Below are 13,385 nucleotides of genomic sequence, written 5' to 3'. Positions count from 1 at the left end.
TACGAGTGCATGGTCAGCAACGTCTTGATGGGGAGGAGTAGTCGTAGGAGCAGTCAAAGCCCAAGGTCAGGAAATACATTTCGGCAATAAACTGATTTCCCGCGTCTTTTTTTAGCAATTTGATTTCTTTTTATATCTCGATTTTTGCATTTTTGCGGTGGTCATTTTCGGACCATGGCCTCCAAGCAACTCACCAAGCCAACGACCGCGACGAAGCAAGCGCCCGTCGGCCAGACGAAGCAAGCGCCCGTCGGCCAGACGAAGCGTGCGCGTGAGGAGGATGACGACGGCGATGCCCAAGCACATGGGGAGGACGAGCATGTGAAGAAGACCAAGACGACGCGGGGCGAGAAGCTCGAGGACGGCTCGATCGCGTTTGACCTCTCGGCCAAGAAGCAGGTCACCGTGCGCTCGTGGAAGAACACGATCTTCGTCGACGTCCGCGAGTACTACGACGCGGGCGGCGAACGCAAGCCCGGCAAGAAGGGCATCTCGTTCTCCAAGGACCAATACAAGAAGATTGCCGAGCTCACGGCCGACATCCACGCGGCGATCGCCGAGGTCCAGGACGACATTGCTGGCGACTACGCCCACGCCAAGCTCAAGGGCGCCGAAGAGGGCTCGATTGCGTTTGCTGTACGTTGCCTCCTCTTCCACTAGTAGCCCATCCTGACGATAACTAGGTCTCGACGAAGCGCCGGGCGACGATCCGCAAGTTCAAGAGCATGCTTCTCATTGACTTCCGCGAGTTCTACGACAAGGACGGGGTTCAGATGCCCGGCAGCAAGGGGATTTCGCTCTCGATCGACCAGTGGAACAAGTTCCAGGAGCTAGCGGACGACATTGAAGCCGCCGTCGCGAGCATGTAGGACGGGTGCCACGAATATATATTAAGGGTGTTCGCTCTCATCATCTACCACGAATACGTCGCTACGCAACAAAAGGCGCGTCGTTATATTGATGCGACGCGCGTGCGCTTCGAGACCGCGTCCGGGTCCAGCACGAGGCCGCGCTTGGCCGACTCGGGATGCGGTCGCTTTCGCCCGCGGTCGTCGTCGTCGTCCAGATCGCCCACGTCATGGCCCATGCGTCCGTCATACCCGTGCTGGTGCATGTTGCTGCCGTGTCCTTGACTGCGTCGGTCGTCGTATACCATCTCGTCGGACGCGCGCAACTGTTGCTCAAAGTGGCCTCGCATGCTGTCGTTCCGATTATGCTGCTGCTGCTGCTGTTGCATGTGCGCATGGTGGCTCTCGGCCGAGGCTGCGTCGCGGTACGCGATATTGTTCGACTGCTTGTGGTGGCCAAAGTCGCTTGGGCCGAGGTTGAGCCCCAGCACGCTCTTGTCGTCACCCATCTCGTTGCCCATGGACCCGAGGTGCATGTGGCCGCCGGGCGGGCCGTCGCCGTTTTGCGGACTAAAGTCGTGGCGGAGGAGCATGTTGGCAGCTACGTAGCATGCAGCGTGAGATTCGTTGTCGAGCTAGTACAAGACACACGCACTCGTGGGCGACGGCAGCATGCCGTGCAGATTCGATGGACTCGGGAGCGCGCCCAGCATGCCTTGGTTGCTGCCATGCATCGACGAGAGCATCCCGAGCTAGCATGTTGCATGAGCGACCATAGCGTGCTTTAGAAAGAGCGTACATTGTGCTGGTAGAGCTGCGGCGGAAGGTACTGCATGTCTTTCTTCTGCAGCAATTGCTGAAATCCTTTCGGCGTTCGCTTCTTCGCCATGTTGTTCCGGTGGTTGTTGAGGACATATTGGTCGGGCTACATGGGCAAAGGCGTGAGCGAGATGGTCGCGTCGTGTCATGGCACATACGTCGTTAGTGAGGCCGAGAGACACGCCATGCGGCAGCATGCGGTCGTTGGGCGTGCCCATGCTCGAGTACGCGGGCGAGCTCTCGTGCGACGAGAGGCCACCGTACGGGCTATTGTTGTTGCTGCTGTTGTCGCCTGGCTTCTTTTTGTTTTCGCCAAAGAGCGCGTCGTACTACAGAGCGCATCATGAGCTGCTGCAACATGAGACTCGATGCATACGTCGCTATTGTCCTTGGTCTCGTACGGCTCGCCGTACTCGGTGTACTTGAGCAAGATCTGGTCGACGCTCGTGCTCGAGTACTGGTACAGCTTATCGTTCGAGTCGAACACGATGAGCGCGATCTCGCAGTCGCAGAGCTTGGAGAGCTCCATGGCCTTCTTGAAGATGCCCGTCTTGCGCTTGGCAAAGGTCACCTACACGCAGCTCAGCCATGGCCGCAGGCAGCATGTACTGTCTACCTGGCGGTTGCGGTCATCGTCGATGCGCTGGATCTTGATCTTCTTGCGGCCCATCGTGCTAGGAAGATCCGACGCTAAAAATGGACGGCAGCGTCAAAGCTAAAATGAGACCACTCTCGGTCCCAGTGACTTTTTAAACTTCGAATTTCGACGTGGATCTTCCGCCCCTCGCCACTGACAAAAAGGGGTCTCATCCCTAGTATTCACTAGTGTGAGCGACGTTTCCGTCCACCTTTTTTGTCGTACGCAGTGCCGTTACCCCCTTTTTGAACACCATTTTCTCCTTTTTTGCGACACGTAACGCAAGATAAAAATAGAAACACGCCGCGGTGTCGGGCGAGTATACAAATACCAAGTCAAACATCGAAGAAGAGCGACCGCGTGAAAAGGTGGCCGGGTCCCCGACCCCTGGTATTTTATTCGGATTTTATTGTATCTTGTTGTTTGTATCGAAAAAAAACAGTCGGAATAAAAAGTGTAACAACCCAAAAATAAACCTGCCGTCTGATCGGGTTGTATGAGAGTTTGTATACCGGGTCGAATCCGGCAGCGCACCCTACCCCTAGAAGAATGACTGCTGGCGATCTTCGCGCAGAGGATCTCAGTGCTTATTGCAGCGACTTGGTCTGGATGCGCGCGGCTTGAGCCCGGCAAAAGAGCTTGGCGTCGACGTACGGCTTTTGCGACCGCAGCCAGTACTCGGCGTCCTCCATCGTAATTTGGTTCTCGACCGGCTTGGGGCGGCGCACCGAGATCGACGCATTCACACGGCCATCAATCACCGCGCCTTCTAAGACGAGCTTGGCCTTGAGGTCTTTCCGCGCGAGTTCTTCGACATCCATGTCCTCCTCGTCCTTGCCGTCCAAGACGCTGCGGTTCGGCGCCGACGTTGCGCTGGTCTTGGCCACCTTGGCCTTCCGGCGCTTCCCGCCCTTGTCCTTCTCGGTCGACTCCTCCTTCTTGGCCTCTTCGAGCAGCTCGGCGCGCAAGCCCAAGTCGAGATCGCGCAACTTTGCAAACGAATCGTCCGTGCTCGCCTTGAGGATGTCCACGGCCGTCTACCAGAGACATGAGAAAGCTCCATTTCGAACCGGAGCATCCTACCAAGGTCGCGGCGCCGTTGGTCGACGGCAGCAAAAGGGCGTGGCTATCACAGCGCTGCTTGGACACGTGGACCATCTCCTCGAGAATCTGCTTGAGGTACTCGTGCAACGCGAGACCCATCATGTCGCTCGCTTCGTCCGTTGCGTGCACACCGGCTTGCAAAAGCGCCTTCTGCATTGTCTGCTGGAGCACGTGCGACTGGAACACGTCGCTGTACATCCACGTTTCCTTCTTGGACGCGAGCAAGTTGGCCTTCGGGACGCCCGCCAGCATAATGCGCTTCTCCTGCGTCGGATCAATGTTGGTGTGGGTCAGGACGTCGGCCTCACGCCGCAGATCGTTCGCGTTTGTCGGCACGAGGTCCTCGTACTCGGTGCCACTGTGCATAGCAATCGATGACGACGACGTGTCGATGGCCGACGGCATGCCATACATCGACTTGGTCGGGTCCGGCCGCGCAATCGTCGTCGGGTTCTTCGGGGTTTTCTTCTTGGCGATGCCGTGGTTTGGCGACCGCGGCGAGCTCGCGGTCGGTACGTGGAGCGTCGGCGTGCTGCGCGGTGTGATCTTGCCCGCGGGCGTCGACGGCGCAGCGTCCATTGCGAGCTGCTGGCGACCCATGGTACACACGGGGCACGCGTCGTTCTTGCACGCTTCGTAGTGCTTGTACACTTGGCGGAACGTTTGCGCCCGGGGCACATTCGTTTCCGGGTTCCGCATCTCGAGCATGTGGCTCTTCGCTTCGATGCAGCCATTGTATGGGCACTTGGGCACCAAGCAGTTTTTGCAGTGCAAAATGAGCTGCAGGATCCGACCGTACTCGGCGGCTTGCGGCGCCATTTTCGGTGGCGGCGGACTCGCTTTCGCCGGCTGGTTCTTGGACGGCGCGTCGTCTTCGTCGGCGGCCTGGCGCTGCTGCAGCTTGGTGATGGTCTTGGGCGGCGACGTGGGCTTGACTGGGGTCTTGGGCCCACCGCGGTTGGCTGCAGTACGTGTCATTTTGCGTCGCAACAATGGGACGTACCGGCGGCTCTGCGAATGTCATTGCAGAACGGAATCGGGCAGTGGCCTTGCGTCACCACCGAGCAGTCTTCTGCGTGGAGCTTGACCAGTGTGCGCAGTTGCTCGCAGTGGGAACAGTCGCGCCCGAGCTTGCACGCAGTGCTGTGCTTGAAAAAGCGCTTGATATCATCGCACTTTTTGATCTACAAGGCATTCTTGAGTTGACTTTGAGAAAGCACGCGCGGCGACGTACTTGGCACATGCCCGTCGTCACGAGACACGTCGACGCATGGCTGAGCAAGTGACGCGCAAAGCGAATCTTCTCCGACTCGTTTGCGGACGGACGCGCGGGCTCGGCCGGCGGCGTGCGCACGGTCGGCGCGGGCTGGAGCGGCGGTGACGCAAACCGCGCGGGCTCCGTCTTGAGCACGTCGCCAAAACCACCGACGACGCGGTTCATCTAGACAGGCGTGGGGTTATAGGATGGACCATTGAGATAGGCTCGTACGGGGAAGCCGCCGATTTCTTGCATGAGTGACATGAGCATTGGCTCGCCAATGTGCTTCTTGACGACTTCGAGGATCGCCGTCATGTCCGACTAGAGAGGATGACGATGAGAAAGGGTGTCGAAGGACAGGCCAAGGATGGACCTTCAACGGCGTGCCTTGCGCCTTGACTTCGTTGTAGATAGGGACGTACTTGTCCTTGATACGCGTCTGAATGATTTGGAAGAGCTTGCGCAGCTTGTCGTCCGGAAGCGCCTGTGTTGGTGGCGACGGCTGGTACGCGATGGGCGTGGCTGCGATCGGCGGCGCCGTAATGCCGATCGACGCCGGTGGCTGGATCAGCGACGGAGGAGGCTGCACGAGCGACGCAGGTGGTTGCACGAGCGAGGCCGGCGGCGGCACGAGCGAGGCTGGTGGCTGCACGAGCGAGGCTGGTGGCTGCACGAGCGACGCGGGTGGCTGGACGATGGACGCAGGCGGCTGAAGAAGCGTCGCCGGCGGGTGGACAAAGCCCTGCATGGCCTCGACACCACCTACCTCGCGATACGATGCATCATGCCCCGCGCGTCCGGGCGCCACGTACCCATGTCATCGTCGTCGTCGTCGTCGAAGAGGAGATCGTCTACGTGGGCGCTCATTTGGAATATGACCACAGAACACGAATGGTATCCGGACAGTAACCGGATTATCAATTCAGAGCGAAACCCCAGCGCCGCAATGATGGCCGCGCACGTGCATGACGGATGATCGCCTTTGTATCAACATGGTATGAACGCGCTCTCGCTGGCGCATCATGACCACGCCAGGCGCCATCGGTTGAAGCAGGTGCGAATGGCAGGTAGGACGCCGGACGCGCTGAGGTTAGCGTCAGCTGCAACGTCTCCGCCGGCGGCCGGCACTTCAACACTCCCGGCTGGCCTTCTTGGCGGCGAGCGCAAGACGTCGTCACATTAGCGTCTGTGCTGCGCCATGAGCCTGAGACCGTCGACTGTCGCTCATCCGGTCACGCTACTGTGTGACTTTTCCAGCTGTGACACCTCGACACCCGCGCCGGCGAGCACCGTCCCATTGCCGAGCATGGTCGAGATGGGACACGATGCATGCTTTGTCCAGTCGGCAATCGTCGATGCGCGAATCTTTGGCCTCTGCGCCACGGCAGCGTCGTATCCAACTGTCGTCGACAGCTTCAAGAACGTCGTCCACGGTGGGCGTTGCCAGCTGCTCGCGTCAAATCGGCCTCGCCAATGTGGCCAGCCACGCTCACCCAGGCGATGCCCCACGGAACAATCCAGCAACATGCGATCATGCAAAGCAATGTACATACAAAATACGGCGTGGTTGCTCGCCAGGCTCCTTCCACTACGAGCGCGTACGAAGCTCGTCCAAGTACAATATCTATGGGTCTACGATGCGCCATTCAAAGTTGCGTGCTGCCACCCGCATTGGTGGCCGACGACGGCGGCTTGCCGACACCCGGCGACGCTTCGAGCTTGGGCGCGATCGGCGGGCACATGGCCAGTGGCGTCGATGCCCCCGACGGCGCCGGGTTCATGTACGAGCCAAAGTTGAAACCAAAGTTAGCGCCAATCGGAAAGCAGACGCCCTACGCGCGTTGGTAAGATCTCAAATCGTTCGATCGTCGATGGAAAGAGAGATACCGGAGGCGGCATGGGTGCGGTGTGCTGCGGCGGCAGTTGCTGCGACATGACCATCGCGTTTGCGGCGGCCATCGAGCCCATGTGCGAGTACTGCAAGCAGGACGCGAGCTTGCTCAGCTCTTGCTTGAGCCGGTCGCGGTCGTTGCGGAGCTCGTCGCGCTCGCGGCGCAGACTCTTGATGCAGCTAACGGCTTCTTGGAGCACGGCGCTCTTCCGGACCTTGTCGTTCATGCCCAAGAGGCTTGTGAGCTCGTCAAACTACGTGGGAGAACGAAGGCATGAGCACCGTCAGAGCTCAATGAGACTTGTCCAACCTTGACGTTGACTTCTTGTCGACGCATCTTTTCACGCGACTTTTTCCGGTACCCGCGGTCGTCGTCGTCGTTGTTAGCAATCGTGCTGCAGCTGTCGCTGCTGCAGGCCTCCATGGTCGCGAACGGTCTACACGCCATAAGCCACTGGAATAAGATGGCCTAAGCACGTACCGCTTCATTGTGTTGGTCGTCGATGTCGTCGGCGACGGGTGCGACGAGTGCGTTGGTGTCGACGCATGCGACGACACCACTGGGCTCGCCGCTTTGAACCATTGCGGTGCGTGGGCCGGCACTTGCTCGCGCGGCTCAGCGGCGGACTGCATTGTCGGCTGCGGATGAGACTGTGGCTTGTGGGGCATTGAAGCCAGCGGCGGCATGCCATGCATCGGGAAGGGCTCAAAGTTGGTCATCGAATGGATCTTGGATTTGGTGTGCTGTGCAATCTTGTCTTCGAGCGAGAACTCGTTGAACTCGAGCATCGCCGACTCGATAACCTGGCGCGACTGGAAGCTCGTCGGGTACGGCGAATTCGGGAGGCTCAAGAGTGACGCCGTCGCCTGGTGAAAGTCCTGGGCCATCGTCGTCGTCGTCGGTGGCGCCTGTGGCCGCGATGGCGAACCGTCTTCGTCCGAGTAGCCGAGCGAGAAGCCTTTCCACGAGTCGCCGTCGCCGTCGGTCATCTGTTCGTTGAGGAAGTTGCCGAGGTCCTCGATCTGCATCGACGACAAATCCTCAAAGTCCATTCTGGCGCCGAGATGGAGCGTCGGAACCCGTGTACTGCCCACGTCTGGCGCCCGGCCTGCAGCTGCAATTAAATGCAATCGCGCGCTTTTCGATACAAACTCCAAGTCTTCAAAAAAATCAAATCCGCCGCGATTGATTGGTGGTGTCCTTTTCTACATGTCGCAGCAGCATCGCGCTTGACTGGCGCGTTGTATACGACCGCGTTTAACGCCGCCGGAGTCATCATGTCATCAACTTCGCCGTCGTAGTTTTGACTTTCCATAGAAACACCAAGTGTATATGGACAGCACACGAATCCCGACTTCGAGTCGAGGCCACAGGGCGCATGCGTTAAACAACGCAAATAGGCGTTAAACGACGTTAATTGCGGTATACTCATCCTCTTCAGCCTTCGTACAAGAGCGCTGGAAATGATGCAACCCAATGTGTAGCAGAAACAAGACTGCGATGCAAACCACACTCGCTCTTGAGGTCAGCGGCCACTGGTGCTATCGCTCGTGCGAGATCGCTCCAAAGAGGGATGAGCCCGTTGTTGTGTGCCCCTTCCGTGGAACGCCCAGTCGCCACTGGCACCAATTGAAGCTGGTTGCAGAAGGACGTTGGGGAGCTCAGTTGTGGACCTCTGTGTCTCTTCTTTGCCAAAGAAGTTACGATTCATTGCGTGGAAAGCAATCAGGGTGTCGCGTTGGTGTCGTCGGGCTGCAACATGGACAACCTGCACCTGCAAACAACGAGATCCAGATGTACTTTTTCAGTGCTTCAAGGCCGACCACTCGTCCGCAGCAAGGTCGGCTTGCCCTCCTCGCCACCTTTTCGAAGACGATGTGGTGCTTTGCGAACCTCTCGCTACGATAGCATATGACTCGAGTGCGGTGGTGTTTTTGATGCAAGCCGCCGCCTGCTGGGATGATGACTCGGATCGGAAATCCTGAAGTTATTTAACCCATTAACCCATTTTGCGGTGCATCAGTCACACCGCCACGACTTCGAACTTCGATCCCACATCACGCTTTAAATAAAGAGCGCTTGATAAGATCTTAGATACCGAGAGCCTCCGGTTACGGGTACGGATAGCCATGACCAGATCACCGTTGCAATCTTCTCGCTCGCTTCAACAGCATACAAACGTCCAGTCACGACGGGACCACATTTTCCGAAGAGCTTTTATGGGCGCCTTGAGCAGCTCGTGCTACGTCGGCCGCGCAGACGTCGCGCCCATGTACCTGCACCCGAAGCGCCGCCTCCAGGTAGACATATCTACATGCCTCGTCCCCTCAACGCGTGTACTGCTGCTTGCTAGTCATTCAATGGCGCGGCGCGGCGAACATGGGAGAGCGCCCAAGGCTGCTGCGTGGTGCAATGGAAGCGCGACACCCATGCCGATCCCGCAGGTACATCGATTGACACGTGGGCCCGCTGGGATGGCGCTCATCTTGACGTAGGCGACTGTGACGAACTCTACAGCGATGGTATGCTGCCCGCCATCCGCATCATCCGAAAGCTCCCCACGTGCTCGTGCATCTTGTCGACGGGCCTTCCGCGCAAGATCATCCATCAAGCTAGCCTTATACGCACGTCGTCGTCCAAATCCCATGTGGCTGTGGCCAAGCGCAGCCGCAATGTGGTGCGCTGGGACTAGGCTGACGACCGTATTTATGCCGCATTGTTCGTCGCGCAGTCCAGTGATAATGTTTGATGTGCGTCTTGTGTAATGCTCACGTGACGACGTCGATGGAGTTGGAGTCTTGCCGTGCGCCATCGGTCCCAACCCAACGGAGCTTCGAATCCGAATCCGGTTTATATCCGAACAACTGCGAGCAGCAGCACATGTGGCAGGTGCGAGCGGCCGCCCGGCGCCTCGGTCCATGGCGGCGTGCCTACGCGACGAAGAAGACGGCTGACGACTACTTTCTGCCCAACCTTTTTGGCAGCGTCCACTCGACGACGTTGTCGCCTTCGAATGCGCCGACACGTAGCGAAGCCGAGGAGATGTACGAGAGCGACATGGACCTCCTCGATGCAGGTACTACAACCCGAGCTTGAATGCGCAGCATATGCACGTCGATCTTAGAACTCTCATCGCTCTTGGGCCCACTGCCCGACAAGGAAGACGATGCGGCTTACGATCCTACGTCGCCACGGCGCATCGAGCAGCCTCGCCCGCCGGTGCCTCGATACATTGATCCGCAGCCAGCGCACTACACGTCAACACCACCAACGCCCGTGCAGGCAGCACCAACGACGCCTGTGTGGTCCACGTCAACGGTGGTTGGTGACGTGCATATTCTCAACGGCCCGTGCTCGCTCGTCCACGGCAACGTTCTCGCGGGGTACGGCATGCATGTGTCATGTGTTGTCGATGGCTCATGCGCTTCCTCTAGGACGCAGGTATCGTGGAGTCGGCTTGAGGCGCAACTGCGAGCCTCCGCCAAGGGCGTTTCCCTGACCTCGTCGCACACCAACGACGAAGGCGCTGTGATCGACGTGCTCTTGTCCAGCGCTGCGTCGACCACCATCGTCCTCAACACCGGTGGTACGTCAAGTTACAAACGATTCGCAGATCTGCACATGATTGGGCTTCGTAGGCCTGCTTGGCGCCGGTATCCGACGCGCTATGGAGCTCTCCCACGCCCGAGTCATCTTGATCAACCCGCTGGGGTCGCCCGAGACGTCGCCCGTCCCTGTGGGTCTGCGCTACATCAGCGGTACGTGTCATCCAAGTCTATCGCGATGGTCGATCGTCATGCAGGGTTTGGCGCTGTCACGTACGAGCTCGCCCTTCTCGCCGCAATCAAGCACGACGCGTAGGCAGTTTTGATATAGTTAATCGTCGCAGCGACTAGAAGGACATGTTCTTGTGGTCCAGGACATTCTGCTCGTTGAAGACGAGCGACGGGTGCCCGAGGAGCGACGTCACGACCTTGAACTTGGCGCGAATGAGCTGCAGGTCCATGTGGATCTTCTCATCGAGGCTGTTCTACGCACGATTTCAACTAAGAACGACTAGGATCTGAGTATCATCGTACGACGAGGGCGTAGTTGCGAATGCGCTGGCCGAGCGACTCGATCGATTTGACCGCTCTGTGCCAGAAGATTTTGTGGCGACACCATTCTGTCGAGAGGATGAGCGGCTACCTCGGCGGCAGCGACGACGCATCAGCAAGTAGCATTGCGCTCCAGAGCAGGTAGCAGCCATGGTAGAAGCCGACTTCGCTGCCAATCTCGTAGCCTTTGACCTCGCTACGCGCCTCGTCAGGTCCATGTCAAATCGTGTCTTCCATGGGTGTACCCCAAGTCGTTGCCTTCTTGGAAGCCGAGGCGGCGGCCTTCCTCGACGCCCTGCGCATGGCCCTGGACAATGCACTGCTCCTCGATGCGGTCGACGAGGTCGAACACGTCGTCCATCGTGTCTTGGCGCCGCTTTTGAATTGTATTATACAGGTTTGCGATCGCGTTTGCACCATGTGTTTAAAACAATATGGTCCCGCCGAACCGCGACGCTCTCGCTTCTGTCGTGCATCTACCTTCATACGATATACCTTGCGCTGTGTTGCTGATAGCGCTCTCGTGTCGGGCTGTGTGCATGTCGGCGCGGTCGCCGCTGTTCAATCGACGCGCGGTCATACTCTGTTGTAAACTGCATCGATCTGTTGGCAACAGCCTGTCGCATTTGATATGCTAAACATATTCGTTCATAGAGGGTCGCGTGCGGATTGGCCAAAAAGATGGGAATTCTTGGTTGGTGCAGAAAGCTGGGACCGAGTGACTGGCCAGTGCGACTACGGCGCTTGGCGGCAGCGAATTTCATTCAAAAAAGGGAAGAACCAAAAGATAAATAATGGGTACGTAAGCATGCATGGAAGCAGGAGGACGAGGCTCATGCATGATGGTGTAGTCCAGATCAAGGCTCACGAATTGCGCTCGAAGACCAAGGCCGAGCTCCTCACGGAACTCGATGACTTCCAGCAGGAACTCGCCCAGCTCCGTGTCGCCAAGGTCACGGGCGGCGCCGCCTCGAAGCTTGCCAAGATCAAGACGGTCCGCAAGTCGATCGCCCGCGTCTTGACGGTGTACAACCAGACGCAGAAGGAGCGCCTTCGCGAGAAGCTCGGCAACGGCAAGCACGTGCCGGTCGACCTCCGCGAGAAGAAGACGCGCGCCATCCGCCGTGCCCTCACCAAGTCGGAGAAGGCCATCAAGACCCTCAAGCAGCAGAAGAAGGAGGCGTACTTCCCCAAGCGCCGCTACGCCCTCAAGGCGTAAATGGATGGACTCCTCTATGCTACCTCGATCGACTCGCTTCTAGGACGTGATCAAGCCAAATATAGTGTCTTTTTCCCTTCTTGGCCCATGCCAACGACGACGACGCGCCTTGCGCCCACCCGCGACCGACGTCCACACCATCCTATCGACGATACATGCTGCTTGCACTTGGTGTCTGTGGCTGCAGTCGGCCCGCATGCACTAGGCCATCCAGCTGCAATGCGTCATTCCGTGGCCAACACGTTAGCTGCTTCGATAGCTCGCAAAGGGCGTCGAGGAAGTGGTCGAGCCTGTTCGTGAGATAATATGCCAGCAGGAGCTTGGATTCGAGCTCGCAGAGTCGACTGGAGCTGAATGGCAGGCCATCAGATCGTTGGTGGGTACTGGAGAAGGTGCACATAGGACGTGCGGACAGAGGGCATGGAGGTGGATGATTAGATAGAGGTCGAGAGTAGTACAATCATGGCGCTCGTCGCAGCTCGACGGTCGGCATCTCGAGGCTGCCGGCGTTGAACGCCGCTAGGATCGCATCGCGCTGGCGCGTCATGGCCTCCAAGACGCGGTCTTCGTAGCAGACAAACGCAAGCCGCGCGCGCCACCGCACGGCCTTGATGTAGTCGCGGTACACACACATCGCAATCGTCGCGGCTTCGTGGACCGGAAAGCCGAGTGACCCGGTCGAGATGGACGCGATCGCAATGCATGTGGCGCCGACCTCGCGCGCGCGCTCAAACGCGTTAAAGTACGTCCGGTACAAGGTCGCGGCGCAGTCGGGGCGGTTCGTTGAGGGCCCGACGCAGTGGATCAAGTGGTCGACGCCGGCCTTGAACCCCGGCGTCGCGACCGCATCGGCCACATACCGCCGCGTGTTGCGAAACTCGGGGCTTCGAAGCAGCACTGTGAGCTCCTTGCCCGCGCGGTTGAAGACGGCGCCGGCCGCGCCAATGCCAAAGCTCAGGAGCGACGAGTTGGACGGAAAGATGAGGCAGTCGAGCTTTGTGCTGCCAATGCTCGTGACGCGGCCAATGTCGCCGCGGACGACCTGCATCGACGAAAAGATAGCGTGCTCGATGCATGTCTCGAGAAAGGCCTTGCACGCGGGCGAGAGCTGCACCTTGAACGGCGGCATTGGTAGCGCCACATGCGGCAAAATCGCAGGGTTGACCTCGCTAAAGTGGGCCTGCGCCAGCCGCCGCCACAAGAGATCGTCTTCGCCATACGCGCAGAGGCCGTTCGTCGAGAGGACGACGACGCTCAGCGCATGCGCGGTGCTCGGAGGGCTCATCTCGAGGAGGCTCTGGCAAATGTCCTGGTTCGCGAGCAGCTCCATGGCGGCGACGAGCCGACAGAAAATGAACCCCCGAAAAATAGACCCACCCAACCGGCGCATCCGGATATCGAACGGCAAGTCCGATCTTCGACGATCAGGCAAGCTTGAAGTTGCGCCTTCTCGCCTTGCCACGTATTAGGATGTGACCACTAGCGACAACTTGTACATCGCTTTGTCCATG

At 58.7% G+C, this 13,385-nt stretch overlaps 9 protein-coding genes across 9 annotated transcripts; 4 read left to right on the top strand and 5 right to left on the bottom strand.

Annotated features, from left to right (window-relative positions):
- The first annotated feature begins 148 nt into the window (after nucleotides 1-148).
- SDRG_12867 (hypothetical protein) lies at nucleotides 149-948 on the top strand. Its single transcript, XM_008618949.1, has 2 exons — nucleotides 149-636; nucleotides 684-948. Exons 1-2 carry the CDS (start codon nucleotides 175-177, stop codon nucleotides 867-869), a joined length of 648 nt encoding a protein of 215 aa, XP_008617171.1. The 5' UTR covers nucleotides 149-174; the 3' UTR covers nucleotides 870-948.
- Nucleotides 865-2,379, bottom strand: SDRG_12866 (hypothetical protein). Its single transcript, XM_008618948.1, has 6 exons — nucleotides 2,284-2,379; nucleotides 2,044-2,238; nucleotides 1,826-1,996; nucleotides 1,648-1,773; nucleotides 1,504-1,600; nucleotides 865-1,449 (listed from the first exon to the last, which is right to left on the bottom strand). The coding sequence occupies exons 1-6, from the start codon at nucleotides 2,335-2,337 to the stop codon at nucleotides 953-955; spliced, it is 1,140 nt and encodes a 379-aa protein (XP_008617170.1). The 5' UTR covers nucleotides 2,338-2,379; the 3' UTR covers nucleotides 865-952.
- A 281-nt stretch (nucleotides 2,380-2,660) lies between these two features.
- On the bottom strand, nucleotides 2,661-6,055 carry SDRG_12865 (hypothetical protein). Its single transcript, XM_008618947.1, has 7 exons — nucleotides 5,479-6,055; nucleotides 5,040-5,428; nucleotides 4,898-4,987; nucleotides 4,643-4,849; nucleotides 4,412-4,592; nucleotides 3,388-4,370; nucleotides 2,661-3,341 (listed from the first exon to the last, which is right to left on the bottom strand). The coding sequence occupies exons 1-7, from the start codon at nucleotides 5,531-5,533 to the stop codon at nucleotides 2,892-2,894; spliced, it is 2,355 nt and encodes a 784-aa protein (XP_008617169.1). The 5' UTR covers nucleotides 5,534-6,055; the 3' UTR covers nucleotides 2,661-2,891.
- A 137-nt stretch (nucleotides 6,056-6,192) lies between these two features.
- Nucleotides 6,193-7,702, bottom strand: SDRG_12864 (hypothetical protein). The gene is made up of 4 exons (XM_008618946.1): nucleotides 7,039-7,702; nucleotides 6,868-6,994; nucleotides 6,554-6,811; nucleotides 6,193-6,498 (listed from the first exon to the last, which is right to left on the bottom strand). The coding sequence occupies exons 1-4, from the start codon at nucleotides 7,608-7,610 to the stop codon at nucleotides 6,313-6,315; spliced, it is 1,143 nt and encodes a 380-aa protein (XP_008617168.1). The 5' UTR covers nucleotides 7,611-7,702; the 3' UTR covers nucleotides 6,193-6,312.
- A 1,035-nt stretch (nucleotides 7,703-8,737) lies between these two features.
- SDRG_12863 (hypothetical protein) lies at nucleotides 8,738-9,340 on the top strand. Its single transcript, XM_008618945.1, has 3 exons — nucleotides 8,738-8,858; nucleotides 8,912-9,002; nucleotides 9,054-9,340. Exons 1-3 carry the CDS (start codon nucleotides 8,778-8,780, stop codon nucleotides 9,248-9,250), a joined length of 369 nt encoding a protein of 122 aa, XP_008617167.1. The 5' UTR covers nucleotides 8,738-8,777; the 3' UTR covers nucleotides 9,251-9,340.
- An 84-nt stretch (nucleotides 9,341-9,424) lies between these two features.
- SDRG_12862 (hypothetical protein) lies at nucleotides 9,425-10,419 on the top strand (the record flags this gene model as incomplete). Its single annotated transcript, XM_008618944.1, has 5 exons — nucleotides 9,425-9,634; nucleotides 9,683-9,941; nucleotides 9,993-10,144; nucleotides 10,197-10,316; nucleotides 10,361-10,419. Exons 1-5 carry the CDS (start codon nucleotides 9,439-9,441, stop codon nucleotides 10,417-10,419), a joined length of 786 nt encoding a protein of 261 aa, XP_008617166.1. The 5' UTR covers nucleotides 9,425-9,438.
- Nucleotides 10,420-10,450: 31 nt separating this feature from the next.
- On the bottom strand, nucleotides 10,451-11,016 carry SDRG_12861 (hypothetical protein; the record flags this gene model as incomplete). Its single annotated transcript, XM_008618943.1, has 4 exons — nucleotides 10,451-10,588; nucleotides 10,638-10,692; nucleotides 10,747-10,851; nucleotides 10,901-11,016. 4 exons carry the CDS (start codon nucleotides 11,014-11,016, stop codon nucleotides 10,451-10,453), a joined length of 414 nt encoding a protein of 137 aa, XP_008617165.1.
- A 405-nt stretch (nucleotides 11,017-11,421) lies between these two features.
- On the top strand, nucleotides 11,422-11,974 carry SDRG_12860 (60S ribosomal protein L35). The gene is made up of 2 exons (XM_008618942.1): nucleotides 11,422-11,453; nucleotides 11,507-11,974. The coding sequence occupies exons 1-2, from the start codon at nucleotides 11,450-11,452 to the stop codon at nucleotides 11,872-11,874; spliced, it is 372 nt and encodes a 123-aa protein (XP_008617164.1). The 5' UTR covers nucleotides 11,422-11,449; the 3' UTR covers nucleotides 11,875-11,974.
- Nucleotides 11,975-12,284: 310 nt separating this feature from the next.
- On the bottom strand, nucleotides 12,285-13,226 carry SDRG_12859 (hypothetical protein). Its single transcript, XM_008618941.1, has one exon. It carries the CDS (start codon nucleotides 13,202-13,204, stop codon nucleotides 12,335-12,337), a length of 870 nt encoding a protein of 289 aa, XP_008617163.1. The 5' UTR covers nucleotides 13,205-13,226; the 3' UTR covers nucleotides 12,285-12,334.
- Between the last annotated feature and the right edge of the window lie 159 nt (nucleotides 13,227-13,385).

The sequence above is a fragment of the Saprolegnia diclina genome, assembly GCF_000281045.1.
Source record: "Saprolegnia diclina VS20 unplaced genomic scaffold supercont1.53, whole genome shotgun sequence".
NCBI classification, from domain to species: Eukaryota; Oomycota; class Saprolegniomycetes; order Saprolegniales; family Saprolegniaceae; genus Saprolegnia; species Saprolegnia diclina.
The sequence above is the reverse complement of the archived record's forward strand: the minus strand, read 5'-3'. Positions and strand labels throughout refer to the sequence as shown.

Coding starts and splice junctions, on each gene's coding strand:
- SDRG_12867 (XM_008618949.1), top strand. CDS start 175: ATGGCCTCCAAGCAACTCACCAAGCCAACGACCGCGACGAAGCAAGCG. Junction 637..683: donor AGGGCTCGATTGCGTTTGCT/GTACGTTGCCTC, acceptor GACGATAACTAG/GTCTCGACGAAGCGCCGGGC.
- SDRG_12859 (XM_008618941.1), bottom strand. CDS start 13,204: ATGGAGCTGCTCGCGAACCAGGACATTTGCCAGAGCCTCCTCGAGATG.
- SDRG_12865 (XM_008618947.1), bottom strand. CDS start 5,533: ATGAGCGCCCACGTAGACGATCTCCTCTTCGACGACGACGACGACGAT. Junction 4,988..5,039: donor CGCAAGGCACGCCGTTGAAG/GTCCATCCTTGG, acceptor CATCCTCTCTAG/TCGGACATGACGGCGATCCT. Junction 4,371..4,411: donor TGACATTCGCAGAGCCGCCG/GTACGTCCCATT, acceptor CACGTACTGCAG/CCAACCGCGGTGGGCCCAAG.
- SDRG_12864 (XM_008618946.1), bottom strand. CDS start 7,610: ATGGACTTTGAGGATTTGTCGTCGATGCAGATCGAGGACCTCGGCAAC. Junction 6,995..7,038: donor ACGACCAACACAATGAAGCG/GTACGTGCTTAG, acceptor TATGGCGTGTAG/ACCGTTCGCGACCATGGAGG. Junction 6,499..6,553: donor CCGCACCCATGCCGCCTCCG/GTATCTCTCTTT, acceptor CAACGCGCGTAG/GGCGTCTGCTTTCCGATTGG.
- SDRG_12866 (XM_008618948.1), bottom strand. CDS start 2,337: ATGGGCCGCAAGAAGATCAAGATCCAGCGCATCGACGATGACCGCAAC. Junction 1,997..2,043: donor AGACCAAGGACAATAGCGAC/GTATGCATCGAG, acceptor TGCGCTCTGTAG/TACGACGCGCTCTTTGGCGA. Junction 1,774..1,825: donor CTCTCGGCCTCACTAACGAC/GTATGTGCCATG, acceptor TTGCCCATGTAG/CCCGACCAATATGTCCTCAA.
- SDRG_12863 (XM_008618945.1), top strand. CDS start 8,778: ATGGGCGCCTTGAGCAGCTCGTGCTACGTCGGCCGCGCAGACGTCGCG. Junction 8,859..8,911: donor ACCCGAAGCGCCGCCTCCAG/GTAGACATATCT, acceptor GCTGCTTGCTAG/TCATTCAATGGCGCGGCGCG. Junction 9,003..9,053: donor CACCCATGCCGATCCCGCAG/GTACATCGATTG, acceptor ATCTTGACGTAG/GCGACTGTGACGAACTCTAC.